The 26,177-nt window shown below is 58.7% G+C and overlaps 1 protein-coding gene across 16 annotated transcripts; it reads right to left on the reverse strand.

Moving 5' to 3' along the window:
- Window positions 1-542: 542 nt before the first annotated feature.
- LOC127035390 (transitional endoplasmic reticulum ATPase-like) lies at window positions 543-20,168 on the reverse strand. Of its 16 annotated transcripts, none has more exons than XM_050925197.1 (18): window positions 20,081-20,168; window positions 18,835-18,946; window positions 16,762-16,934; window positions 14,514-14,656; window positions 14,160-14,290; window positions 13,703-13,834; window positions 13,001-13,103; window positions 12,362-12,495; window positions 9,638-9,773; window positions 9,263-9,375; window positions 8,107-8,271; window positions 7,892-8,014; window positions 7,374-7,586; window positions 6,656-6,834; window positions 4,333-4,462; window positions 2,105-2,263; window positions 1,664-1,815; window positions 543-1,128 (listed from the first exon to the last, which is right to left on the reverse strand). In XM_050925197.1, the coding sequence occupies exons 1-18, from the start codon at window positions 20,098-20,100 to the stop codon at window positions 1,008-1,010; spliced, it is 2,439 nt and encodes an 812-aa protein (XP_050781154.1). In that variant the 5' UTR covers window positions 20,101-20,168; the 3' UTR covers window positions 543-1,007. The 16 variants fall into 16 exon arrangements, with proteins under 16 accessions (XP_050781154.1, XP_050781157.1, XP_050781156.1 ...); XM_050925200.1 differs by lacking the exons at window positions 16,762-16,934; window positions 18,835-18,946; window positions 20,081-20,168 and adding exons at window positions 14,840-14,908; window positions 15,320-15,457; window positions 16,285-16,328 and having other exon boundaries at window positions 14,514-14,701; XM_050925199.1 differs by lacking the exons at window positions 16,762-16,934; window positions 18,835-18,946; window positions 20,081-20,168 and adding exons at window positions 14,840-14,908; window positions 15,320-15,457; window positions 16,114-16,157 and having other exon boundaries at window positions 14,514-14,701.
- Between the last annotated feature and the right edge of the window lie 6,009 nt (window positions 20,169-26,177).

Genomic DNA, 26,177 nt, shown 5'->3' on the forward strand with positions numbered 1-26,177 from the left:
TGTCCAGCCCTTACAGATCGCGATGGGCACACGCATGCGGCTGGTTCCTGCAAGGGGGGATCTGGGACGTCCCACAGCCTCTCGCCCAAAACTAGGGCCCTTCGGCCCTTGCGCATGTCGCCAGCTCTGGGGGAGGGAGGTGAGGTGCTGGGTGGGGTCTGGGTGCCCTCAGAGGCAGGATGATGCCCAGGTGCCAGGGCAACCCAGGGTCCAGATCTTCTTGCTTCCCCCCAGATTCAGGGGTGGGGCTCAGGGGGAGTCGTGCTCTTCGCTCCCCACATTCCCGGGCCACAGAGCCGAAAGGCAGAACAACAAAGCTGGCGCTAAGACAGCACCAACCCGGCTGGGGGAGTGGGGGCATCTCTCCCTGGGGGCTGGCACACTCAGCCTCACAGCCTGCAGGATAAGCCCAGGCCTGGCGGCGGCGGCTGCTGACAGAAGGAGCCACATGGCTGGGTGGAGCTGTAATCCCAAGCAGGAGGCTGCTGTGAGGGACACAGAGGTGGGGTCTTTCTCCACACTCACGGGACTCCACAGGGTCAGGGGTGGGGGCTGGGAGACCTGGGCTTGTTACCACACAAAAGAACACAACCAAGAGCAACTGGGGCATGCGGGGAATCACAGCTGGCACGGGAGCAGGGCTGCCTGCTTGGGAAGAGCTTCCTGGTGCAAGGGGGGGCAGGGCTTTCCAGCTGGAAAGGCGGAGCTCTCTGGAGTGAGGGGCGGGGCTTTCCGGTTCCAAAGGCGGAGCTCTCTGGAGCAAGGGGCGGAGCTTTCTGGTTGCAAAGACAGCTCTCTGGAGCGAGGGGCGGGGCTTTCTGGTTGCAAAGGCGGAGCTCTTTGAGGCAGGGGGCAGACCTGTCTGGTTGGGAAGGCAGAGCTTTCTGGTGCAAGAGGCAGAGCCGAGGCTTCGGTACAAGATGCCCCGGTGCAAAGGGCGGGGCTGTCTGGCACAAGGGGCGGAGCTGATGCTTTGGCATAGGGGGTGGGGCCAGTGATCCCACCCATCAGTTGTAGAGGTCATCGTCCCCCTCCTCTTGGAAGAGGCCGCCCCGGCCATTGTCACCCTGCCGGGAGCCACCTGCACGATCAGTCCCTCCGTCCCCGCTCTGCTTCCCAGCCGGGAACCTGTGGGGAGAGAGCAGGGCTGGCTCAGTATGATGGGGGGAAGGGAACCCCGCCCTTGTCACAGGCAGGTGGAGATGTCGTCTAGTGCAACCAGCAGTCCTGGGGTCCCCTTGTGCTGGCCACGGGAGGGCCGTTCTTCCCAGGGTTGAGTGTGACACCGCGGGGCAAGGGGGCATATGGGGGCATACTGGGGCAGGAGGAGACCAGGCAGAGGATCCAGAGGCTCAGGGTGACAGCTAGGCCAAAGGGCTGAGACTGAAGCTGGGGTAGTCCTGGGGAGGGTGGGAGTCAGGCTGGGGACAGGGCAGATTCGAGATGAGGGCAGGGCTGGAGGGATCCCAGGGGGGTGAGGGCAGGTGGGTGGATCATAGGGGCCAAGGGCAGTGCTGGGGGGATCCCAGGGAGCTGAGGGGTTCGCAGGAGGCCGAAGGCATCGCTGGGGGGATCCTAAGGAGCTGAGGGGATCCCAGGGGGCCAAGGGCAGGGCTGGGGGGATCCTGGGGCCGAGAACAACGCTGGGGGATCTGCCCCCTACCTGAAGTTGCCAAAGCCGCGGCTCTGCTGTAGTGTCTGGGCAAACATCTCATACTTGCGGATGTCGTTGTCGCTGACGGAGCGGCGGGCGAAGCGCATGGCCTCTTCGAAGTGATCCCGCCGGATCTCAGGCACTGGGTCATAGTCATCGTCCTGCCCAGGGTGGTGGGGACAATGTAGTCACACCCAGCCTGGCCCTGATCAGCCAACCCAGGTCTGGGCCTCCCACAGCAAACAAAGTTCATGCGAGTGGCCGGCTCCCCTCTCACTGGCCTGCTGGGGGTGCCCCAGGGGGCAGGAGCCAAGGCTCCAGGGATCCCCCAGCGAGTGGGCAGCTCAGGCACTGCTGTTGCCCCACTCTCAGAGAGCTAGGGGTTCAAACCCCCCAGCGCCTTGCAGCAGGGAGGGTTTGCCCCCTTGCCCCGTGGGGTCCCCCCCATACCATGACGGCATCCGGGTGGCTCTGGCGTTCCCGCTCCATCTTGATCTCCGTCTCGATGGCCTCGCGGATGGCGAGCTTGCAGGCACGCTGGCAGATCTCAGTGAGGTCAGCGCCCGAGAACCCATGGGTGATCTTGGCCAGGTAGTTCAGGTCCACATCCTGAGTGGGGGAGGGAAGAGAGACATAGTGTGGGCCCCTTACTGAATGAGCAGTGACAGAGGATGTGGAGAAAGCTAAAGTACTCAATGCTTTTTTTGCCTGTCTTCACACACAAGGTCAGCTCCCCGACTGCTGCACTGGGCAGCACAGTATGGGGAGGAGATGACCAGCCCCCTGTGGAGAAAGAAGCAGTTCAGGTCTATTTAGAAGAGCTGGATGAGCACAAGTCCATGGGGCCGGATGCGTTGCATCCGAGGGTGCTAAAGGAGTTGGCGGATGTGATTGCAGAGCATTGGCCATTATCTTTGAAAACTCATGGTGATCGGGGGAGGTCCCAGATAACTAATGTAGTGCCCATCTTTAACAGGGAAGGAGGATCTGGGGAACGACAGGCCAGTCAGCCTCACCTCAGTCCCTGGAAAAATCATGGAGCAGGTCCTCAAGGAATCAATTCTGAAGCACTTAGAGGAGAGGAGTGATCAGGAACAGTCAGCCATGGATTCACCAAGGGCAAGTCACGCCTGACTTACCTAATTGCCTTCTATTATGAGATAACTGGCTCTGTGGATCAGGGGAAAGCGGTGGATGTGATATTCCTTGACTTTAGCAAAGCTTTTGATACAGTCTCCCACAGTATTCTTGCCAGCAAGTTAAAGAAGTATGGGCTGGATGAATGGACTATAAGGTGGAGAGAAAGCTGGCTAGATCATCAGGCTTATTGGGTAGTGGTCAATAGCTCCAAGTCTACTTGGCAGCCGGTATCAAGCAGAATGCCCCCAGGGTCAGTCCTGGGGACGGTTTTGTTCAATATCTTCATTAATGACCTGGAGGATGGTGTGGACTGCACCCTCAGCAAGTTTGCAGATGACACTAAACTGGGAGGAGTGGTACATACGCTGGAGGGCAGGGACAGGATACAGAGGGACCTAGACAAATGAGAGGATTGGGCCAAAATAAATCTGATGAGGTTCAACAAGGACAAGTGCAGAGTCCTGCACTTAGGATGGAAGAATCCCATGCACTGCTACAGACTAGGGTCCAAGTGGCTAGGCAGCAGTTCTGCAAGAAAGGACCTAGGGGTTACAGTGGATGAGAAGCTGGATATGAGTCAGCAGTGTGCCCTTGTTGCCAAGAAGACTAACGGCATTTTGGGCTATATAAGTAGGGGCATTGCCAGCAAATCGAGGGATGTGATCATTCCCCTCTATTCGGCATTAGTGAGGTCTCATCTGGAGTCCTGTGTCCAGTTTTGGGCCCCCCGCTACAAGAAGGATGTGGAAAAATTGGAATGAGCCCAGCAGAGGGCAACAAAAATGATTAGGGGGCTGGAGCACATGACATAGGAGGAGAGGCTGAGGGAACTGGGATTGTTTAGTCTGCAGAAGAGAAGAGTGAGGGGGGATTTGATAGCTGCTTTCAACTGCCTGAAGGGAGGTTCCAAAGAGGATGGATCTAAACTGTTCTCAGTGGTACCAGATGACAGAACAAGGAGTAATGGTCTCAAATTGCAGTCTAGGTTGGATATTAGGAAACACTATTTCACTAGGAGGGCAGTGAAGCACTGGAATGGGTTACCTAGGGAGGTGGTGGAATCTCCTTCCTTAGAGGTTTTTAAGGTCAGGCTTGCCAAAGCCCTGGCTGAGATGATTTAGCTGGGAATTGGTCCTGCTTTGAGCAGAGGGTTGGACTAGATGAGCTCCTGAGGTCCCTTCCAACCCTGATATTCTATGATTCTATGAGACCAACCTAAAAATCACGAGATTTAAAAACTGAACAATGCAAGCTGGGTTCTCTTCCTTTGCCTCCTGGGCTCATATTTTCCAGCTCCTCTCTGCAGCCACAAGAGCTAGAAAATCATTTCTTTGCGAACGTGAAAGCCGAGATTCCCCTGTACTCCCATGAGTCCGGGAGCTGGGGATTTAGGGAACAAAAGATCATAAGTCTCAGCATCCAATGCTGAGAGTTGGCAAAGCTGCGGCTGTTCGAGACCAGAGAATCGTGTGGCTGCAGGAGGAGGTGCAGCGAGGCCTGGGGTGAGATGGCACGGCGGGGCGGGCATGCTCACTCACCCGGGCCACAGGCGACTTGCGCAGGTTGGCGCTCAGGATCGCCGCGCGAGAGGTGTCGTCAGGCAGTGGGATGTAGATGAGCTGGTCCAGCCGCCCGGGGCGCAGGATAGCTGGGTCGATGATGTCTGGCCTAGGGATGTAGGGGAGGTGACAAGGAGAGAGCGCCTCAGCTCCTGCCCAGCACCCACCCAGGGGGCATCCTGGGGCGCCTCCAGAGAGGGGGCAGCTCCCACATACACCCACGCCCACCACTGGCCTCCCTTGGCACCGGAGCAGCCCTGGGGAGCACGGGGACTAGGGCTGCACAAAGCTTCTCCAGGGAAACTGGACTGCGAAGAAAAGGAGCCAAACCCCAGGAACTCCGTCCCCCATAAGGGACCCTCCCCTACCCCCACGGTGCTTGTCCTAACCCCCTGCCCTCAGGGAACCTCCCCTGCCCCCACAGAGCCTGCTCACCTTCTGTCCCCAGGGACCCTACCCCCCACAAGGGACCCTCCCCTACCCCCACGGAACTTGTCTCAACCCCCTGCCCCCAGGGAACCTCCCCCACCCCCCACAGAGCCTGCTCACCCTTTGTCCCCAGGGACCCTACCCCCCACAAGGGACCCTCCCCTACCCCCACGGAACTTGTCTCAACCCCCTGCCCCCAGGGAACCCCCCCCCCCCCCCCAGAGCCTGCTCACCATCTGTCCCCAGGGACCCCGTCCCCCACAAGGGACCCTCCCTTACCCCCAAGGAACTTGCCCAGCCCCCTTGCCCCCAGGGAACCTCCCCCGTCCCCACAGAGCCTGCTCACCCTTTGTCCCCAGGGACCCTACCCCCCACAAGGGACCCTCCCCTACCCCCACGGAATTTGCCCTGCCCCTCCGCCCCCAGGAACCTCCCCCCACCCTCACAGAGCCTGCTCACCCCCTGCCCCCAGGGAACCTCCCCCCACCCTCACAGAGCCTGCTCACCCCCTGCCCCCAGGGAACCTCCCCCGCCCCCACAGAGCCTGCTCACCCCCTGCCCCCAGGGAACCTCCTCCGCCCCCATAGAGCCTGCTCACCTTCTGTCCCCAGGGACCCTACCCCCCACAAGGGACCCTCCCCTACCCCCACCCCTACGGAACTTGCCCAGCCCCTCTGCCCCCAGGAACCTCCCCCACTCCCACAGAGCCTGCTCACTCCCTACCCCCAGGGAACCTCCCCCGCCCCCAGACAGACTGCTAACCCCTGCCCCCAGGAAACCCATCCCCCATAAGGGACCCTCCCCTACCCCCACAGAATCTGCCCTGCCCCCCTGAACCTCTCCCATCCCCCTAGAGCCTGCTCATCCGCTGCCCCCAGGGAACTTCCCCCACCCCCAAAGAGCCTGCTAACCTCTGCTCCAGGAACCCCATCCCTCACAAGGGACCTTCCCCTATCCACACTGAACCTCCTCCACCCCCCTAGAGCCTGCTCACCCCCTACCCCCAGGGAACCTCCCCCACCCTCAAAGAGCCTGCTAACCCCTGCTCCAGGAACCCCGTCCCCCACAAAGGACCCTTCCCTACCCCCACAGATCCTGCTAACCCCCTGCTCCCAGGAACCCCGTCCCCCACAAGGGACCCTCCCCTATCCACACTGAACCTCCTCCACTCTCATAGAGCCTGCTCACCCCCTACCCCCAGGGAACCTCCCCCACCCTCAAAGAGCCTGCTAACCCCTGCCCCCAGGAACCCCATCCCCCATAAGGGACCCTCCCCATCCCCCACAGATCCTGCTAACCCCTGCTCCAGGAACCCCGTCCCCCACAAGGGACCCTCCCCTACCCCCACAGATCCTGCTAACCCCCTGCTCCGAGGAACCCCATCCCCCACAAGGGACCCTCCCCTATCCACACTGAACCTCCTCCACCCACACAGAGCCTGCTCACCCCCTGCCCCCAGGGACCCCATCCCCCACAAGGGACCCTCCCTTACCCCCATGGAGCTTGCCCTGCCCCTAGGAACCTCCCCCACCCCACAGAGCCTGCTCACCCCCTGCCCCGAAGGGCCCTGCCCATCTCCTGCCCCCAATGACCCTGTCCACCCCAAGGAAGCCTCCCCAACCCCACGGACCCTGCCCCCTTCCTCTCAGGGACCTTGCCCCACTCCTGCCTTCAGGGTGCCTCTCCAAGCTCATATAGATGGGGGGGGCTCCTCACCCCCCTCCCCATGGCCAGGTCTCCCACGGTGCAGGAGCACACAGCAGGGTGGCACAGAGGGGCTTGTCCTGGTCCCAGCAGCCGCTAGCTAAGACACTGCACCCTTGGGCTGGGCCTGAGGAGCAGGGTGTCCTAGGGAGGGAAGGGGGGGCCTCACCTGTTGGTGGCCCCAATGATGAAGACCGTTTTCTTGTTGGTCATGCCGTCCATCTCGGTGAGGATCTGGTTGATGACGCGGTCCGCCGCCCCCCCGCCATCCCCCGCGCCGCCGCCCCGCGCCTTGGCAATGGAGTCCAGCTCGTCGAAGAACAGGATGCAGGGGGCGGCCTGGCGAGCCTGGGGTGCAGGGGGAGAGGGTGGGGAATAGGGGGGAGCCCCCAAGGGGGAAGAGAACAGGGTGTGCAGGGAGCCCCTGAGCGGGGAGAGAGGGTGTGGTGGGCCTGGTGGGGGACACCTGGTGGGGGGCAGAATGTACTGGGAAGGGGGGGACCCCGGGCCTGGGTTGGGGGTACTCGCTGGCGACAGCAGTGCTATGACTAGGGCTCCCCTGCTGCTGGGTCAGGCTGGGGCACCGTGCAGCTCCCCTCCCCCGATTAGCAGGAATCCCCCGAAACCTGCACCCCTCTGGCTGTGCAGGCATCACCCCCACAACTGGTGAGAACAGCAGGCTGAGGGGATGACACAGACTCTGCAGCCAGGGCTCATGGGTAGGAGCAGCAGAGAGGCCCCCCCATGCCCCAGCACCCCGAGGCCCGGCCAGGCAGGTGGGGGAGAGACCCCAAGGCCCGGCTGAATGGTTGGGGGACCTCGAGGCTGGCTAGGCAGGTGGGGGGAGGGGGAACCCCAAGGCCCAGCTGGGCCGGCACCCCTCGCACCTTGTCGAAGACATCGCGCACGTTGGCCTCGGACTCCCCGAACCACATGGTGAGCAGCTCAGGGCCCTTGATGGAGACGAAGTTGGCCTGGCACTCGTTGGCGATGGCCTTGGCCAGCAGGGTCTTGCCGCAGCCCGGCGGCCCGTAGAAGAGAACGCCCCGTGACGGCGTCATGCCAAACTTCAGGAACTTGTCCGGGTACTCCACCGGGAACTGGGTGGGGGACAGCCGGGGGTCAGGGATGGGGGGCCCCAGAAAGCCAGCACTTCCCCCTCCCTTCATTGCACCATGGAGGTGCCCCCTGCTGACCCCCCCACCCCACCCCCTACAGCACAGCGCTGCCTGCTGACCCCCCACCCCACCCCCTGCAGCACAGTGCCACCTGCTGAGCCCCCCCTGCAGCACAGTGCCCCCTAGTAGGGCATTGGGGCTGGCATTGAGTAGGGAGAGTCCCATCCAAACCCCAAGCAGGTGGATCCCTACTTAGCCTGGGCAAAGCGAGTGCAGCCCCCACTCACCTGCACCAGCTCCTGCAGCTCTCGCTTCACCTCCTGCAGCCCCCCGATGTCTTCCCAGCAGACCTGGGGCACCTCCACCACCGTCTCCCGCAGCGCCGACGGGTTGCTCTGGCTGAGAGCCCACTGTGCGGGGGGGCAGGAGGGGAAGAGCATGAGGAGTGTGGCCTCGGGTTGGAGAGGAGGGGTGGGGCCCCGAGGAGGGGTCGCCAGGTTACCTGGAAGTCATCCATGGTGACGGCCATGGCATTGAGGATGTCGGCGTCGATGGTGTCGTCCTCCAGGTCGATGATGTTCATCTTCTTGCGGATGGCCTGGAGCGCAGCCTCGGAGCACAGCGCCGCCAGGTCTGCGCCCACGTGCCCGTGCGTCTCCCTGGCCACCTGCAGCCACAGGGCGCCTGACACGGGGCCACGGGGGGAGCCAGGGAACGGGGCCACCCAGGGGAAGGGGGAATAGCCAAGGAATGGGGAACGTCAGTGAATGGGGCCACGGGGGGCAGCCAGGGAACGGGGCCATGAGGGTGTGGGGGGCAGCCAGGGAATGGGGCCACCCAGGGGAAGGGGGGATAGCCAAGGAATGGGGCAGGTCAGTGAACGGGGCCACGGGGGGAGCCAAGGAACGGGGCCACCCAGGGGAAGGGGGAATAGCCAAGGAATGGGGAACGACAGTGAACGGGGCCACAGGGGGCAGCCAGGGAACAGGGCCATGAGGGTGTGGGGGGCAGCCAGGGAATGGGGCCACCCAGGGGAAGGGGGGATAGCCAAGAAATGGGGCAGGTCAGGAAACGGGGCCATGGGGGGGCAGCCAGGGAATGAGGGCACAGGGAGGGGACAGCCAAGGAACGGGGCCAGTCAGGGAACAGGGCCACGGGGAGCAGCCAGGGAATGAGGGAACAGGGTCATGGGGGGCAGCCAGGGAATGGGGGCACAGGAAACAGAGCCATGGAGGGCAGCCAGGGAATGGGGCCATGGGGGTGAGAGGGGAGCCAGGGAACGGGGCCACCTGGAGGAAGGGGGATAGCCAAGGAATGTGGCTGTTCAGGGAACAGGGCCACGGGGGCAGTCAGGGAATGGGGGCACAAGGAGGGGGCAGCCAGGGAATGGGGGCACAGAGCAGTGGGCTCTGGGGAGGGGCCAGCCTGGGGATAGGACCATAGGGGGGAGGAACTAGCTGGGGATGGAGCTATGGGGAGGGGCCAGCCAGGCACAGGGAAGGGATCACAGCTCCCCTGCTACACCCTCTACCCAAGCACACATGACCCTCCCCCTATCTATAGACTCCTGCACCTCCACACCTGCCCCTACCCCCACATCCATGTCCACAACCCTCCAGCTCTCCCTCCCACCACCTCATCCAGCCCAACCCTCTCACCCGCTCCAGATCCACGTCCTCGGCCAGCTTCACGTTCTTGGTGTGGATCTGCAGGATCTCCAGCCGCCCAACTGAGTCTGGGATCCCGATGTCAATCTCACGGTCAAAGCGCCCTGGGGAAGGAGGAGGGGTGGCGTCTCAGCCCAGCCCCTCGAAAACATACATGTCGTGTGGAACCACCATGCCCCAGGAGCGGGGGCTGGGGGCTAGCAACCAGAGCGGGGGCTGGGAGCCAGGACTCTTGGGTTCTATCCCCAGTTACTGCAGCAGCACAGGGAAGATGGAAAGCCAGGACTTTCAGTCCAGGATTTACTTGCCCACCAGAGTGAGGGTCCTGGGTGGGGTCCCGATGCAGCCCCACACCTGGGCACCTACCAAACCTGCGCAGGGCGGGGTCAACGCTGTTGGGCCGGTTGGTGGCAGCCATGACGATGACATGGGAGCGCTGCTTCAGGCCATCCATGAGCGTCAGCAGCTGGGACACGATCCTGCGCTCTACCTCGCCATGTGTCTGCAACGGGGAGATGGGGATGAGCTGAGAACGGGGAGACTCGCAGCAGCAGTGACCGGGGCCCCTGGGAACTTCTGTGCTGCTCTGGGCCAGGCTGAGCCATGGACACATGGATTTCCCAGCAGCACAGCACCCCCTGGTGCCTGGCTGGGGGGTGTATGGGGACAAGGCACAGGGAACGGTGCTCCCTGGTGCCAGACTGAGGATGCCCCTGAGGACTCCCTGCTCTTCCCACTCCGATTGGGAGCCGTTGGCCTCACATCCTAGATGGAGCAGGAGGATCTGGCGCTGTAAAATCCCATAGGCCCTAACCCCTGCCAGGAGAGGGCTCGCTCCATCCCATACCAACCCCCCTTGCCGAGCCAAAGCAGGAAATCAGGGCAGCTGGCATCAGAGCAAGACAGCGAGAAACACCAGCCAGCCAGCCAGGGCCAGGTGTGTGTGTGTGCGCACGTGTGTCTCCTGGGGCCTCCAACAGCCACGACATGGCCTCTCTTTATTATCAATGATCACAGAATCCTAGAGATGTTGGACAGGAAGGGGCCTCAAGAGGTCACCAGGTCCAGCCCCCATAACCCCAGCCTGTCCCTGACAGGGGTTGGTCCAACCTGTCCTTACAAACCTCTAATAACGGGGATTCCACAACCACCCTTGGTCGCCTGTTCCAGAGCTGAACTCCCCTTGGAGTTAGAAAGTTTTGCCAAATATCCAACCGAAATCTCCCTGCTGCAGATTAAGCCCATTGCCTCTAATCCTACCCCTCAGGGACATGGAGAACAACTGATCCCCGTCCTCTTTGTAACAGCCCTTAGTATATTTGAAGACTGTTCTTAGGTCCCCTTCAGTCATCCTTTCTCAGGTTAAACATGCCCAGCTTTGAACCTTTCCTCACAGATCCGGTTTGTTAAACCTTTGATCATGTTTGTGGCTCTCCTCTGGCCTCTCTCCAACATGTCCACATCTTCCCTAAAGCGAGGCACCCCAAACTGGACACTGGACTCCAGCTGAGGCCTCCCCAGTGCCAAGCAGAGTGGGACAGTCACCTCCCACGTCATACATAAGACACTCCTGATAATACACCCCAGAATGAGATCAGCCTTTTTCACAGCCGCATCACACTGTTGACTCATATTCGATTTGTGATCCGCTATAACCCCAGCTCCTTTCCAGCACTTCGCCTGCCTACCCAGGTATTCCCTGTTTTCTGGTTGTGCATTCGATTTTTCCTTCCTGAGTGAAGTACTTTGCACTTGTCTTTACTGAATTTCATCATCTTAATTTCAGGCCAATTCTCCAATGTGTCACGGTCATTTCGAATTCCAATCCTGGCCTCCAAAGAGCTAGCAGTCCTTCCCAGCCTGGCGTCAGATGCAAGTTTTCTCAGCACACTCTGCACTCCGTTACCCAATTCATTAATGAGAATATTGACTAGAACCAGACCCAGGACTGACCCCTGTGGGACCCACTAGACACGCCCTCCCAGTCTGACTGCGAACCATTGATAAGTACTCTTTGAGTATCTTCGAACCAGTTGTGCACCCACCTTATAGTATTTTTATCTAGACAACATTTCCCTACTTTGCATATGAGAATGCCATGTGGGACTGCATCAAAAGCCCAGCTTAAATATTACTGTGACAGAGTGGGAATTTTTCATAATATTTTAGATGAGTCTTGTGTGTGCCTCAGTTTCTCCCACGATCTATATAGATAACTAGGCCAGGGAAAAAGGTTGCAGAGACCCAGAGATGCAGGTGTGACTGACACCTGGCTGTCTGCGGCTGGCCCCAGGCCCACGGATGGTCCCAGAAAACAATGTTCACTCCAACTGCCCGGACATTTGGTACCTAGAGACTAATAACCACGGATGACCCGCCCTCCGCAGAAAGCCAGCCAGGTTGGACCAGCAGGAGAACAACGGGCTAAGGAGGAAGCCAGGTGACCATGTTTGGGAACAAGGACAAAGGATGGAGGAGGGGCCAAGTGAGGTGGGTAAGTGGGGGCTGTTGGAAGCAGGAGAAGTTTCTGGATGGGACTACAGAGGAGTCAAGAGGGCTCTGGCCTGGGTCCCAAGCCAAATGGACTTTGCTGTAACTTTCCATTCTCATGTTAACTAAAGACTTTCTAAGCTGTGTTCCCTAATAAACCCTGCTGTTATGCACCGCTGGCTGAGAGTCATTCCTGAGTCAGGAAACTGGGGCTGCATTGCTCCCTTTCGGGGTGCAAGTCTCCCCCAGGGGTCCAATCCAGGTGGACTCGTCATGGGGAGCTCATGGCATGACCCCGGTATGCTGATGGCTCGGAGGTTCGGTTCCAGGAGGTGGAGAAGCCAGAAGCTGACCCCAGTGAGAAAGTGTGACCCTAAGGGGGCTGACGGACTGAAAGAGTCTTCCCAGGGACTGTCCCAGAGTCGTGCGAGAGCACTGGGCCCGTGGATCCATGACAATAACATCGACTATTTCTCCATCAGCTTTAACCCGGATGGGTTAGATTGTCCACATATGATCCTTCACCCAGTGCTGAGATGCAGCTGCCTCTGGGGTGGGGCGCAGGGGCTGTTTATACTGGGATCCCCCACCCCATCTCACCTTCTCCCTCTTGGGGGCAATGGCGTCCAGCTCATCGATGAAGATGATGGCTGGTGCATTCTTCTCGGCCTCCTCAAAGGCTTTGCGCAGGTTGCTCTCTGACTCACCCGCCAGCTTGCTCATGATCTCCGGACCTGGGAGGGAGCAGGGGCTCTTTATAAAGGGATCCCTTGCCTGGCACTGAGATGCAGCTGGGGTGGTGCCGGGAGTGATGCCAGACTCCAGGGCCATGGCAGGGGCTAGCCACTCGCATGCTTCAGGGCAGAAGGGAATCCCCAGCAAGGGGTCAGGAAGCCATGAAAACCCCAAGGCACAATGGTGCCTCTCTGCCAGCTGCCCGGCTCTGCACCAGGCAGCATCACCATGCCAGTATGGGAGAGCGTCAGGGCGAAGGGAAACCGGAGGGCACCCAGTCCACTCCTAGCAGAGCACCAGGAGGGGGTGGGGGGGTGCCGCCCAAAGGGAAGGCAGCTGGAGATCACAGTGAGAGGGGCATGAGAAATGCCAGAGATGAGAGAGAGGGGAGTACGTAGGGACAGACAGACAGATGGACATGTAGGGATGGACGGACACATGAAAGGATGGCCAGAAATGTGGGGACAGATGGACGGGCTCCCCCTCTTGCTTGGCGTCTCTCACCGTTGATGAGGAAGAAGAAGGCTCCTGTTTCGTTGGCCACAGCTCGGGCCACCAGCGTTTTCCCAGTGCCGGGGGGGCCATACAGCAGGATGCCTCGGGGCGGCTGAAGAGGGAACAGACCTGGTTGGCAAGAGGCGCTTGACGGGAAAAGTGCCTAATGCAGTCTCCCCAAGCAGGTGCGTGATGTGCAGGGCGGACGCCCCCAGACCCAGTGTCCCATCAGGAAGGGTGCTGTGGGGAGGTGACTGTGGTGTTAATCGAGGCTGAAATGGTCCTGTCCTTGGGTGCAGAGGTAGGCGATCCTCCAGATGGCTCTGGAGAAATCCCAGGCCAGACTGAGGACTGTGTCACGGGACCCCGCAAATAGGGTCCTGGACAATGTCAGTATTTCAGCTTCCACTAAGAAGTGTGTTGCCAGCCCTCATGGTTGGGAGGAAATGGTGAAAAATGTGACAGAGCGTGTGACAGGGACAGTGCCGCTGCCTGAGTCTGCAGAGAGCCTGACCCCATTGCTCTGAGCGGGGAAGCAGCTCCAAGGATGGAGTGCTGGGGCTGGTTATACAGGGATCCCTTGCCCAGCACAGAGATGCAGCTGCCTCTGGGGAGGAGCGCAGGGCTGTTTATGCAGGGATGCCCTAGCAATGAGATCAGCTCGGCTGTGGGATTGGATGAGGTGGCCCTGCCCTGCCAGGCTCAAGGTACCTTGACGCCGATGGCTTTGAAGAGCCCTGGGTGGCGCAGGGGCAGCTCCACCATCTCCTTGATCTGAGCCATCTGCTTCCGGCAGCCCCCGATGTCATCGTAGCCCACGTCGTTTAGGCTCTCCTCCTCGTCCTGCGTGGGTGACAGGCAGGGTCAAGGTGCAGCCAAGCCAGCCCCCCAAAACTCTGGCAGCCACACTGGGACCAGCACCCACTCCCTCCCGCTCTGGGACCAGACCCTGATCCCCACAGACAGTCACACTGCCCCCACCCCGCTGGGACCCAGCCCCAACCCACACTGCTCCCTCAGGATCCAGCACCATGGGCCTTGCCCCCCACCTAGATCCAGCACCATGGGCCCTGCTCTCTCCCCTCCTCAGATCCAGCACCATGGGCCCTGCTCCCAGGATCCAACAGTCTCTGGGGCACCCACAGAAGAGCACAGGAGCTGCACCCACCTCTCTCTTGATGGGCTCCCCCTCGCAGTGGATGATGGTGTCGGGGGCCACGATGCAGTGGGGGCTCGGATCCACCTCCACCACCTTGAACTCCACAGCCCGCATCCCGCCGCGCACCAGGAAGATGTCACCTGGTGGGGGAAGGGAATATCGTTCCGAGCCAGCTGGAGGGACGGGGGAGTCCAATCCACACCTGGCGGGAGCACCCCCTGTTGGGGCACAGCCCTATCCAACCCGCTCCAGGCTGGGCGCCTCCCCTAACAGAGACAAGACAGCCAGCCTCGTGCTGCTCCCCACGTCATCATCCCAGGAAGGGGGGGGTCGCTCTCAGGGCTCCCCCCAACCCCGGCTCACCTTTGTGCACAGGCCGATAGGCCTCCAGGAAGTAGGGCTTCAGGTACACGTCAAAGAGGTTCCCGGTCAGGCCGACGATGGTGTCGTCAATGGGCAGCACGTGGATCCGTTTCCCGTACTTTACATCCGGGCAGGCCTGGATGCTGCAGGAAAGACACTGGCTCAGCCTGGCACCTGCAGCACAGCACCTGCCCCGCAGCACAGAGCTCCAGGGGAGAGTGCCCCTCACTGAGCCCCCATTTCCTGCAGCACAGCACCTCCCCCGCAGTGCAGAGCTCCAGGGGAGAGCGCCCCTCACTGAGCCCCCACTTCCTGCAGCACAGCACCTCCCCCACAGCGCAGAGCTCCAGGGGAGAGCGCCCCTCACTGAGCCCCCACTTCCTGCAGCACAGCACCTCCCCCACAGCGCAGAGCTCCGGGGAGAGTGCCCCTCACTGAGCCCCCACTTCCTGCAGCACAGAACATCCCCCACAGCGCAGAGCTCCAGGGGAGAGCGCCCCTCACTGAGCCCCCACTTCCTGCAGCACAGCACCTCCCCCGCAGTGCAGAGCTCCAGGGAGAGCGCCCCTCACTGAGCCCCCACTTCCTGCAGCACAGCACCTCCCCCACAGCGCAGAGCTCCAGGGAGAGAGCCCCCCCCGAGTCCCCACTTCCTGCAGCACAGCACCTCCCCCACAGCGCAGAGCTCCAGGGGAGAGCGCCCCTCACTGAGCCCCCACTTCCTGCAGCACAGCGCCCCCTATTGAGCCCCCACTTCCTGCAGCACAGCACCCCCTACTGAGCCCCCGTTTCCTGCAGCACAGCACCTCCCCCGCAACGCAGAGCTCCAGGGGAGAGCGCCCCTCACTGAGCCCCCACTTCCTGCAGCACAGCACCTCCCCCACAGCGCAGAGCTCCAGGGGAGAGCGCCCCTCACTGAGCCCCCACTTCCTGCAGCACAGCACCTCCCCCGCAGCGCAGAGCTCCAGGGGAGAGCGCCCCTCACTGAGCCCCCACTTCCTGCAGCACAGCGCCCCCTATTGAGCCCCCACTTCCTGCAGCACAGCACCCCCTACTGAGCCCCCGCTTCCTGCAGCACAGCACCTCCCCCGCAGCGCAGAGCTCCAGGGAGAGCGCCCCTCACTGAGCCCCCACTTCCTGCAGCACAGCACCTGCCCCGCAGTGCAGAGCTCCAGGGGAGAGCGCCCCTCACTGAGCCCCCACTTCCTGCAGCACAGCACCCCCTATTGAACCCCCACTTCCTGCAGCACAGCACCCCCTACTGAGCCCCCGCTTCCTGCAGCACAGCACCTCCCCCACAGCGCAGAGCTCCAGGGGAGAGCGCCCCTCACTGAGCCCCCACTTCCTGCAGCACAGCGCCCCCTACTGAGCCCCCACTTCCTGCAGCACAGCGCCCCCTACTGAGCCCCCACTTCCTGCAGCACAGCACCTCCCCCGCAGTGCAGAGCTCCAGAGGAGAGCCTCCTGCTGAGCCCCCACTTCCTGCAGCACAGCGCCCTCTACTGAGCCCCCGCTCCCTCCAGAACAGCGCCCCCTACTGAGCCCCCGCTCCCTCCAGAACAGTGCCCCCTACTGAGCCCCCACTCCAGCAGCACAGCACCTCCCCCGCAGTGCAGAGCTCCAGAGGAGAGCCTCCTGCTGAGCCCCCACTTCCTGCAGCACAGCGCCCTCTACTGAGCCCCCGCTCCCTCCAGAACAGCTCCCCCTACTGAGCCCCCACTCCCTCCAGAACAGTGCCCCCTACTGAGCCCCCACTCCTGCAGCACAGCACCTCCCCCGCAGTGCAGAGCTCCAGAGGAGAGCCTCCTGCTGAGCCCCCACTTCCTGCAGCACAGCGCCCTCTACTGAGCCCCCGCTCCCTCCAGAACAGCGCCCCCTACTGAGCCCCCGCTCCCTCCAGAACAGTGCCCCCTACTGAGCCCCCACTCCAGCAGCACAGCACCTCCTTCACAGAGCAGACCACCAGGGGAGGGTGTCCCCTACTGTGCCCCCCACTCCCTGCAGCACAATGCCCCCTACTGAGCCCTCGCTTCCTGCAGCACAGCACCCCCCCGCAAAGACCGCCAGGGGAGAACCCCCTACTGAGTCCCCACTTCCTGCAGCACAGTCCCCACCCCACTGAGCCCCCCGTTTCCTGCAGCACAGCGCCCCGTACTGAGCCCCCACCCCCAGCAACACAGTCTCCCATCTGCATCCAGAGCAGGCCAGCCCCTGCCAGCTGCAGAGGAGGGGCCCACCCAGCACTCACCTCACCACGTCGCCCAAGCGCACACGGAGGTTGTTGCGAGTAACGCGGTTCATACGGATCTTCTCGCTGTGGCAGGAGTCGTCAGTAAGGACGATGCAGACCGTCTCCCGGCGCTTCTTGCCCTTCAGCAGCACCGTGTCACCCCGGAACAAGTGCAGCTCCTCCATCTTGGTCTGCAACAGAGACGGGCCATGACGGACCACGCGGGGTGTGGGGGAGGGAGGCATTTGCAGAGTGCGTGGGGTGCATGGTGTGTCCATATGCAAAGGGTGTGTCAAGGGGTATGTGCATGGGACATGTGCTACTCCTGAGGGAATGCTACGCCAACAAATTAAAAATTCTGCGCACGATATTTGAAAATTCTGCATATTTTATTTGTCAAAACGACGCAATATAATCAGGCTGGTTTCAACTAGGTAGGTAATTTATTTAAACTACAATACAATGGATGGAGAATGGGAGTGGGGAGCCCTGGAGGAAATCCCCAAATCCCTTTACCTACTAGTAATGTAGCTAGGTTTGACCCTTTATTTCTAGTTATTAGTCAACAAATAGGTGCGGCCATATGCTCAGTGTTACATCACAGCGAAGAACAAGCAAGGGCTGGGTAATCAAACTCACAATTTGTATTGGCTGCTGACCATCTCCAGAAAGGTCAGTAGCAAACAGGTCATGGAGCACATTTTGATAAGAAATGTTTCCAGTCCAAAAACTTAGACCAGTTCTAATCACTAAAGCAGAATAAGCACTGATAAGGCCAGACCATCCTTTACACCACTCTGGCCATTTAAAGGAGCCTTAAAACTTATAACACCTGTTTTATGCTCCCGGGAGAACTCACGAAGACAATCAGAACAATTCACTAAGCAGGCAGGCTGCTACTTCTGAGTGGATCACCTGCACCACGCCTACATCCTCAGACATTCCCACTCCATGCAGAATGTGCTGCAATAGTGAGGGAGAGGGACACAGTGTCTCTCTCTCTCATGCATGACTGCTCACCCCTTCACACACTCCCAGTGGTGATTTGTGTCTCTATTAGCTGCTTCGGGCACCTGAACCGACCTGCCTATGCTGCCAGGGAGGGACGCATGACTGCTCTTGTGGCTTCCCTTTGCTTTCCCATTAGAAGTCATTTTTCTGCAGGAAAGCAAAGAAATCAGCATGAATTCTGCACACGTGCAGTGATGCAGTATTCCCCCAGGAGTAACAATGTGCATAGTGCATATGTGAGACTGCACGGTGTGTGTGCTTGAAGCGTGTATGTGCATGATGTGTGTTCATTGTGTGTGCATAGGCATAGGGTGTGTTGAGACTGTGTGTGTGTGGTGTATGTCTGCATGGTGCCTATGTGAGATTGCATGGTGTGTGTGCTTGGAGCGTGGATGTGCATGATGTGCATATGCATGGGTGGATGGGGTAGTACGCATGCAGGTGTGTGTATACACTTGGGGTATGTAGAGGTGCGTGTGTTCGTGCATGGTTTACGCATGTGCAATGTTTGAATAATGAGTGTGTGCACATGATGTGTGTGCGTGCATTGGGGGGTACATGATGCACATGGGGTGTATGTAGATGGTGTGTTGATGAGTGTGCATGTATGTAGATGGCATGTGAGTATGTATACACATGCATAGGGGTGTGTGTACACGCGTGTTACCTTCACACTCTCCTGGTTCACACCCAACCTGCCTAGCTATGGGTCCTAGCCCCTGTATTGCTAGCAGCAGGGGATTCTCCCAGAACTCAGAGGACAGGCGCTTTAAGTGTAGGGGAATCCAGGTTCAATCCCTGCTGGTCAGTGAGTGTCCCGGGATGCAGCAGGGAGCTCCCAGGGGCCTCAGCTCAGCTACAGAGCAAAGCCTGTGTGCGTCCCCCAACCACTCCCGGCCAACCCCTCTGTGCAGTCTCTGCCCGCTAGGTGGAAGGGGCGTTTCTGGGAGGCCAGGTGGCTGGCTGGGCAGTGGGGCATGGGATCCCCATGGGGTAGGGGTCCCTGCAGGCAAAGGGGCTCTGGTTCCTGGCAGGCCAGGTGGCTGGGGCAGGGGTCCCCATGTGGCACGGGGGCCGTACCTGTGACAGGCTGACAATGCTGTTGTCCTCATTCACCGCCTCATCCACGAGGAGCCGGTTGGGCCGACGCTTCTGGCGCAGGATGGCCGTGGAGTAATCCTCCCCTTTGGGGCTGCAGAGGGGAGAGAGGTCAGAGGGTCTCCCACCCCGAAGAGAACAGAGACAGCCCCCATGGGCCCTTCAGACAGGGAGAGCAGGAGATGCAGGGCTTGGGAGCCGGGACTCCTTGGGGGTGGGGGGAGGATGTCAATCTTGGAGAGGCCTGCAGACCCCAACCCTCCCTAGCGTGCCTGATCTGCAAAATCCCAGAGCTGAGCGGGGTCTGGGAGCCTGACTTTAGGGGGGCCAAGGGGACACAAGGAAACCTAAAGCACATTGTATTTTGAAGAGGGAGCAGAGGCAATCCTAGCTGGACCTGGGGGCTAGGGGGTCACAGACAGGCACAGGAGAGAGTGGGGGGAGTAGGGCAACCAGATGTCCTGATTTCATATTGACAGTCCCGATATTTGAGACTTTTTCTAATATAGCCACCTATTACCCCGCACCCCAACCCGATTTTTCACACTTGCTGTCTGGTCACGGGGGGGTTACAGACAGGCCTTGGGGTGTCTGGGGGAGGAACCTGCAGCCAGGCCCTGGGCATGGGAAGCGGGTTGGTTCTCAGCCAGGCCCCCAGGATTTGGGAGTCACAGCAGCAGAGGAGAGGGGAGGAGTTGGGCACACACAGGGTAAAGGACCAGCTACCGCTGCCAGCTTCGGCCTGGCCTCTCGGCACAGGCGGGGCCCGGGTTCGGGCCTGGAACGGACCCAGCAACTGTCTGTGTCCCGCCCCGCGCCTAGGAAATTGTAAACGACCCCCCCGGGGGCCCCTGGGGGCGGGGCTGCCCTCTGCCAGGCTGACTCCGTGCCAGTCCCGGGCGCGTGCGGGGGGAGGGGATCGTGTGTCACCCCAGCCAGTGCCAAGAGCCGCCCCTATAAATACCCCGCGGCGTGGGATCATCGCCCGTTATAGACACCAGCTGCGCCCCCCCCGCCACAACAACAAACCCGGGGTCCCCCCGCGCCAAAGCCCCCGCCCAGCCTCCCCTCTTGGGGGCAGGCACCTCCCCCCCCGCAAGCTCGGATCCAAACTTTTCCAGCCCCTCCCCCGGCTGAGCCTCCTCCCAGCTGGGCGGGGGGGTTGTAGGAGCCCCCCCCCGACTGCCCCCCGCCCCGCGGGTGGAGCCCCTCGAGCGCCCCCACTTACTCCCCGCCCGGGCCCGGCATCTCAGCTGCGCTACCCCGCCCGGGCCGCCCCGAACCGTCCCGCAGCGCCTGCCGCTGCCTGCGCCCGCCCCTGCTGGAGCTTGGCCCCGCCCCGCCCCGCCCCGCGCCCCCCCGCGGACACCCGGGGAGCGGCAGCGACCGGGGGTGACCACCAGTGACGCTGGGTGGGGAGCGGGCGGTGGGGGAGGGGTGGTTTGGAGGAGTTTTGGTCCGGAGGGGGGGGTGTTTGGCCTGGGGAATCCCAGAGCTGAAGGGGGGGTTGGGGGACTGATTAGCTGGGGGAGGGGAAGGGGGTGTGCTGTGGGCGGGTGCTGGGGGGAAGGGGCAGTGGTGGGGCAGGGTTGGTGGAAGGGGTGTGGTGTGATGGGGTGTTTGGGGGAGGGGAAGGGGGTGTGCTGTGGGCGGGTGCTGGGGGGAAGGGGCAGTGGTGGGGCAGGGTTGGTGGAAGGGGTGTGGTGTGATGGGGTGTTTGGGGGAGGGGAAGGGGGTGTGCTGTGGGCGGGTGCTGGGGGGAAGGGGCAGTGGTGGGGCAGGGTTGGTGGAAGGGGTGTGGTGTGATGGGGTGTTTGGGGAAGGGGAAGGGGGTGTGCTGTGGGTGGGTGCTGGGGGGAAGGGGCAGTGGTGGGGCAGGGTTGGTGGAAGGGGTGTGGTGTTTGGGGGAGGGGAAGGGGGTGTGCTGTGGGCAGGTGCTGGGGGAAAGGGGCAGTGGTGGGGCAGGGTTGGTGGAAGGGGTGTGGTGTGATGGGGTGTTTGGGGGAGGGGAAGGGGGTGTGCTGTGGGCAAGTACTGGGGGGAAGGGGCAGTGGTGGGGCAGGGTTGGTGGAAGGGGTGTGGTGTGATGGGGTGTTTGGGGGAGGGGAAGGGGCAGTGGTGGGGGAGGCTTGTGGTGTGTGAGGTTTTGGTGGGGAGGGGGTGTTGTGGGGGGATATTTGGGGGAGAGGTGAGGTTGAGGAGGGGATGTTGGGGGTATTTGGGAGGAGAGGAGGGGAGTGGCTGGGGTGGAGGAGTGGTGAGGTTGCTGGAAAGGGTGAGGTGGGGGGGGTGTTTGGGGGAGGGGAAGGGGCAGTGGTGGGGCAGGGTTGGGGGAGGTTTGTGGTGTATGAGGTTTTGGTGGGGAGTGTTGAGGTGGGGGGGTGTTGTGGGGGTATGTTTGGGGGGAGAGGTGAGGTTGAGGAAGGGGTGTTGGGGGTATTTAGGAAGAGAGGAGGGGATTGGTGGGGGGTGGTTGGGGTGGGGGAGTGGTGAGGTTGGTGGAAGGGGTGTGGTGTGGAGGGTATTTGGGGGAGGGGGAGGGGAAGGGGCAGGGGTAGGGTTAGGAGTTATTTTGCTCACTGTTGGTGCCTGGTTCTGCTCCAGAGCAGCTGGGCTGAGGGGGCAGGTGGTCAGTGGGGGGCAGGGGGGAAGGACCAAGTTCAAAGGGACCAGGGCAGCAGTCAGTTGGGTGAATGTGGGGGTCATGTCCCTGTGTGCAGGGCCCAGGGTGCAGCTGGGTGGGTGTGAATGTGGGATTGGTTGAGTGGATGCATTTGTGTGGGTCCATTTGTGGATGGTTATCTGGGACATGCAGGGTCTCCCAGGGCTTTGGAGGATACGATTAAAATTCAAAGTGATTGGTCACACTGGAGAAATAGTCTGAAGTAAATAGGATGAAGTTCACTAGGACAATTGCGAAGTACTCCACTTAGGAAGGAACAATCAGTTGCACACATACAAATTGGGAAATGACTGCCTAGGAAGGGGCACTGCGGAAAGGGGTCTGGGAGTCCCAGTGGATCACAAGCTAAATATGAGTTGACAGTGTAACACTTTTGCAAAAAAAGTGAACATCATTCTGGGATGTTTTAGCAGGAGAGTTGTAAGCAAGACACAGGAAGCAGTGCTTTATTTTTGCTAAAGCTGCGCCCTGGCACTTCTGGGCTTGGCAGTTCATAGTCCTGGCACCTCTGGGCCTGCTGCATCAGTTATGAATGTAAAAAAATTGCTTGAGTCCCTGCACCTCTTTCATTACAAATTAAGCACTGACAAGAAGAAATTCTTCTGCTCTACTCCACGCTGATTAGGCCTCAACTGGAGTATTGTGTCCAGTTCTGGGCGCCACATTTCAGAAAAGATGTGGGCAAATTGGAGAAAGCCCAGAGGAGAGCAAGAATAATGATTAAAGGTCTAGGAAACATGACCTATGAGGGAAGATTGAAAAAATTGGATTTGTTTAGTCTGGAGAAGAGAAGACTGAGGGAGGACGTGACAGTTTTCAAGTAAATAAAAGGTTGTTAGAATGTAAGAATGGTCATACTGGGTCAGACCAAAGCTCCATCTAGCCCAGTATCCTGTCTTCCGACAGTGAGGGAATGAACAGAACTGGTAATCATCAAGTGATCCTTTCCCTGTCACTCGTTCCCAGCTTCTGGCAAACAGAGGCTAGGGACGCGATCCCTGCCCATCCTGGCTAATTGCCATTGATGGACCTAGCCTCCATAAATGTATCTAGTTCTTTTTGTACCTTGTTATTGTCTTGGCCTTCACATCTTCTGGCAAGGAGTTCCACAGGTAACTGTGCATCATGTGAAGAAATACTTCCTTTTGTTTGTTTTAAACCTGCTGCCTATTCATTTCATTTGGCGCCCCCTAGTTCTTGTGTTAGGAGAAGGAGTAAATAACACTTCCTTATTTACTTTCTCCACACCAGTCATGATTTTATAGACCTCGATCATGCCCCCCCCCCCTTAGTCGTCTCTTTTCCAAGCTGAAAAGTCCCAGTCTTACTAATCTCTCCTCATATGGAAGCTGTTCCATCTCCCTAATAATTTTTGTTGCCCTTCCCTGTGCCTTTTCCAATTCCAATATATATGTTTTGAGATGGGATGACCAGATCTTCACACAAGATTCAAGATGTGTGTGTACCATGGATTTATATAGAGGAGGGAGAAAAATGGTTCTCCTTAACCGCTGAGGATAGGACAAGAAGCAATGGGCTTAAATTGTAGGAAGGGAGGTTTAGGTTGGACATTAGGAAAAACTTCCTAACTGTCAGGGTGGTTAAACACTGGAATGAATTGCCTAGGGAGTCACAGCAGGTGACTGTCTGTCACTGGAGATTTTTAAGAGCAGGTTAAAATGTATTACTGGCATGCAAAACCTTAAATCAGAGTGAATGAATGAAGACTCAGCACAGCACTTCTGAAAGGTTGCCGACCCCTGCCTTAAATGAAGTGGACAAGAAGTGTTTGTTAAGCCAGCTGAAAAAGTAAAGTACACAGATTGATTCTTGCATCTCTACAACCGTAACTTCTGGATTCTACTCAACTCCTGTGTAGCTTTTACAGATGCCGGTCTTATAAAACCCTGACAGAATGAGGCACTACCAGCCACGGGGCTGCCATGTGATCAGGGCAGACCAGAGAATCTGAACGCAGAGTGGAATATCATACAACAAATGAATCAAAATTTGACTTCAACTTCTTCTTTATCATCACTTGTGGCTCAACCCGATCTTTGTGCTATGTTTCCTGGAACGAAAGGAGGAGGAATTCATCTCTTTCTACTCCCAGTCACAACTGCTACAGCTGAGCATTGTTTTTCCTCATCGAATAGAATTTTGTGTTCTGAAAAAAGTGGCCTTTTGCCTGATCATGAGCATATCACGAAGGACTGGAAGTACCAGACCCATGAACATGAATGCCCTGCATTTGAGAAGTTCATTAACAGAGTTGTGCAAAGTTACAAGAAACCAAGAAGGATGTAGCTATCGTGCTTCATAGCAGGCTCATGTAGCCAACCTTAATTTGTGTGAGGATTTAAAAACAAGTTAAATCTAATAAAGTGATCGTGAAACAATTTTCAGATTTTACTATGGTGCCGTACAGCCCACTTTCACCCTAACGGTCTCACCCCTCACCGTTCCTAAGCCCCTCCCTGGATTTTTGAACATCGCTCACCTCCCATTTCAATTCCTGGGGAAAACTGCTCACTGGGCCTTCTATACCCCTCCTGTGTGCTGCTGGGAGCCTGGTGCCAAGGATGGGAAATAAGGGGCAGTGGGCCCAGAACATCCGGCAGCCCCCACCCCGCAGAACTGGATGATGGAGGGGGAGGAAATCTCTGGTTCGGAGGGCAGAGCCTTGGCACCCCAGGGAGAGGAAGGCTCCCCCGTGCCCAGCCCCTCTCTGCTTATCCAGGCTGGAGAAGGGGTAGATGTGTCCCAGCATCTCCCTCACATGCCACCTTGCCCTCAGGGAAAAGGCCTGGGCGAGGGAGCTGCTCTGAACACAGTGAAATCCAAGCATGACCAAGACAGCTAGGCTGCAAAGATCCTGCAGCCGTCCCCGCTGCCCTCCTGCCTAACCCAGGCCAGAGCAGTCGCCAGCCGCCACATCACAGCACAGCTGCTGGAGCTTCAGGCCCACAGCATCCCGCTCAGCTGCCCCTGCGATTGCCAGGGAGGATGGTAATGCTGGGGGAGGTGGATGAATCACCAGTTGTTTGATGCTCCAGCATCTCCCCCGAAAAAGTCATTTCAGGCCAGGCTGGTGCTGAGAAGTCACACGAATTCTTTGCATCCGTCTTCACTGCAGAGGGTGGCAGGGGTGGGGGGGATCCCCATTTCAAAGCTATCTTTTCTGGGCCACAAACCTGAAGCACTGTCTCCCATGGATGCATCAGTGGAGGAGGTTTTAGAACAGATTGATCAGTCACTGGGGACAATTGGCATTCACCCAAGAGAGCTGAAGAAACTCAAATATGAAATTGCAGAACTACTAACTGCTATGCAACCTAGCACTGAAATCCTCTGACCCAGATGGCTGGTGGCTAGGCAGAGGACACTGATTTTTAAAAAGGAGTCCATAGACTTTAGGGTCAGAAGGGACCAATGTGATCATCTAGTCTGAGACATTCCTGGCAATTACAGGCTGCTAAACCTAACCTGGTCAGTAAACCAGGCAAATCGGCTGAAACTATAGTAAAGAACAGAATTAGCAGACCCAGTATGTTGGGAAGGATCAATACAGCTTTTGTAAAGGAAAATCATGCCTCACCACTCTATTAGAATTCTCTGAGGGAATCAACAAGCATGTGGACAAGGAGAATCCAGTGGATATGATATGCTTGGACGTTCAGAAAGCTTTTGACAAGGTCCCACACCAAAGCTCTTAAGATAAGTAAGCTGTCATAGGATAAGAGGAAAGGTCCTCCCATGGATTGGAAACTGGTTAAAAGATAGGAAATGAAGGGGAGGAATAAATGCTCAGTTTTCACAATGGGGAGAGGTGAGCAGCGGGATCCCCCACGGATCTGTGATGGGACCAGCATTGTTCAACGTAGTCATAAATGATCTGGAAAAAGGGGTGAACAGTGAGGTGGCAAAGTTGGCAGATGATACAAACTTATTCAAGTGAATTCAGCCCAAACTGACTGCAAGGAGTTACAGGGGAATGACAGAAAACCGGGCGACTGGGCAACAAAATGATCAATAAAATGGCAGCTGAAATCCAACATTGATAAGTACTGTAATACACACTGGGAAAAAACAATCCCAACTGTGCCTATGCAGTAATGGGATCTGCATTAGCTGGTCCCACCCAAGAAAGATCATAGACTCATAGACTTTTAGGGTCAGAAGGGACCAATGTGATCATCTAGTCTGACCTCCTGCACAAAGCAGGCCACAGAACCGTACCCATCCACTTCTATAACAAACCCCTAACCTATGTCCGAGTTACTGAAGTCTTCAAACTGTGGTTTGAAGACCTCAAGCTGCAGAGAATCCTCCAGCAAGTGACCTATGCCCCACGCTGCAGAGGAAGGCGAAAAACCTCCAGAGCCTCTGCCAATCTGCCCTGGAGGAAAATTCCTTCCCGACCCCAAATATGGCAGTCGGCTAAACCCTGAGCATGTGGGCAAGACTTACCAGCCAGCACTCAGGAAAGAATTCTCTGCAGTAACTCAGATCCCATCCCATCCCACATCCCATCACCGACCACTGGGCATACTTATCTGCTGGTAATCAAAGATCAATTGCCAAAATTAAGCTATCCCATCATACCATCCCTTCCATAAACTTATCAAGCTTAGTCTTAAAG

Source organism: Gopherus flavomarginatus, chromosome 16, assembly GCF_025201925.1.
Source record: "Gopherus flavomarginatus isolate rGopFla2 chromosome 16, rGopFla2.mat.asm, whole genome shotgun sequence".
Taxonomy (NCBI): domain Eukaryota; kingdom Metazoa; phylum Chordata; order Testudines; family Testudinidae; genus Gopherus; species Gopherus flavomarginatus.

Bases quoted from the DNA above. Each gene is read 5' to 3' on its own strand.
- LOC127035390 (XM_050925197.1), bottom strand. From the start codon at position 20,100: ATGCCGGGCCCGGGCGGGGA. The intron at 12,496-13,000 runs GTGAGAGACGCC...GCTCCCTCCCAG, and splicing joins CTTCTTCTTCCTCATCAACG to GTCCGGAGATCATGAGCAAG. The intron at 2,264-4,332 runs GTGAGTGAGCAT...TCCCCCACTCAG, and splicing joins GCAAGTCGCCTGTGGCCCGG to GATGTGGACCTGAACTACCT.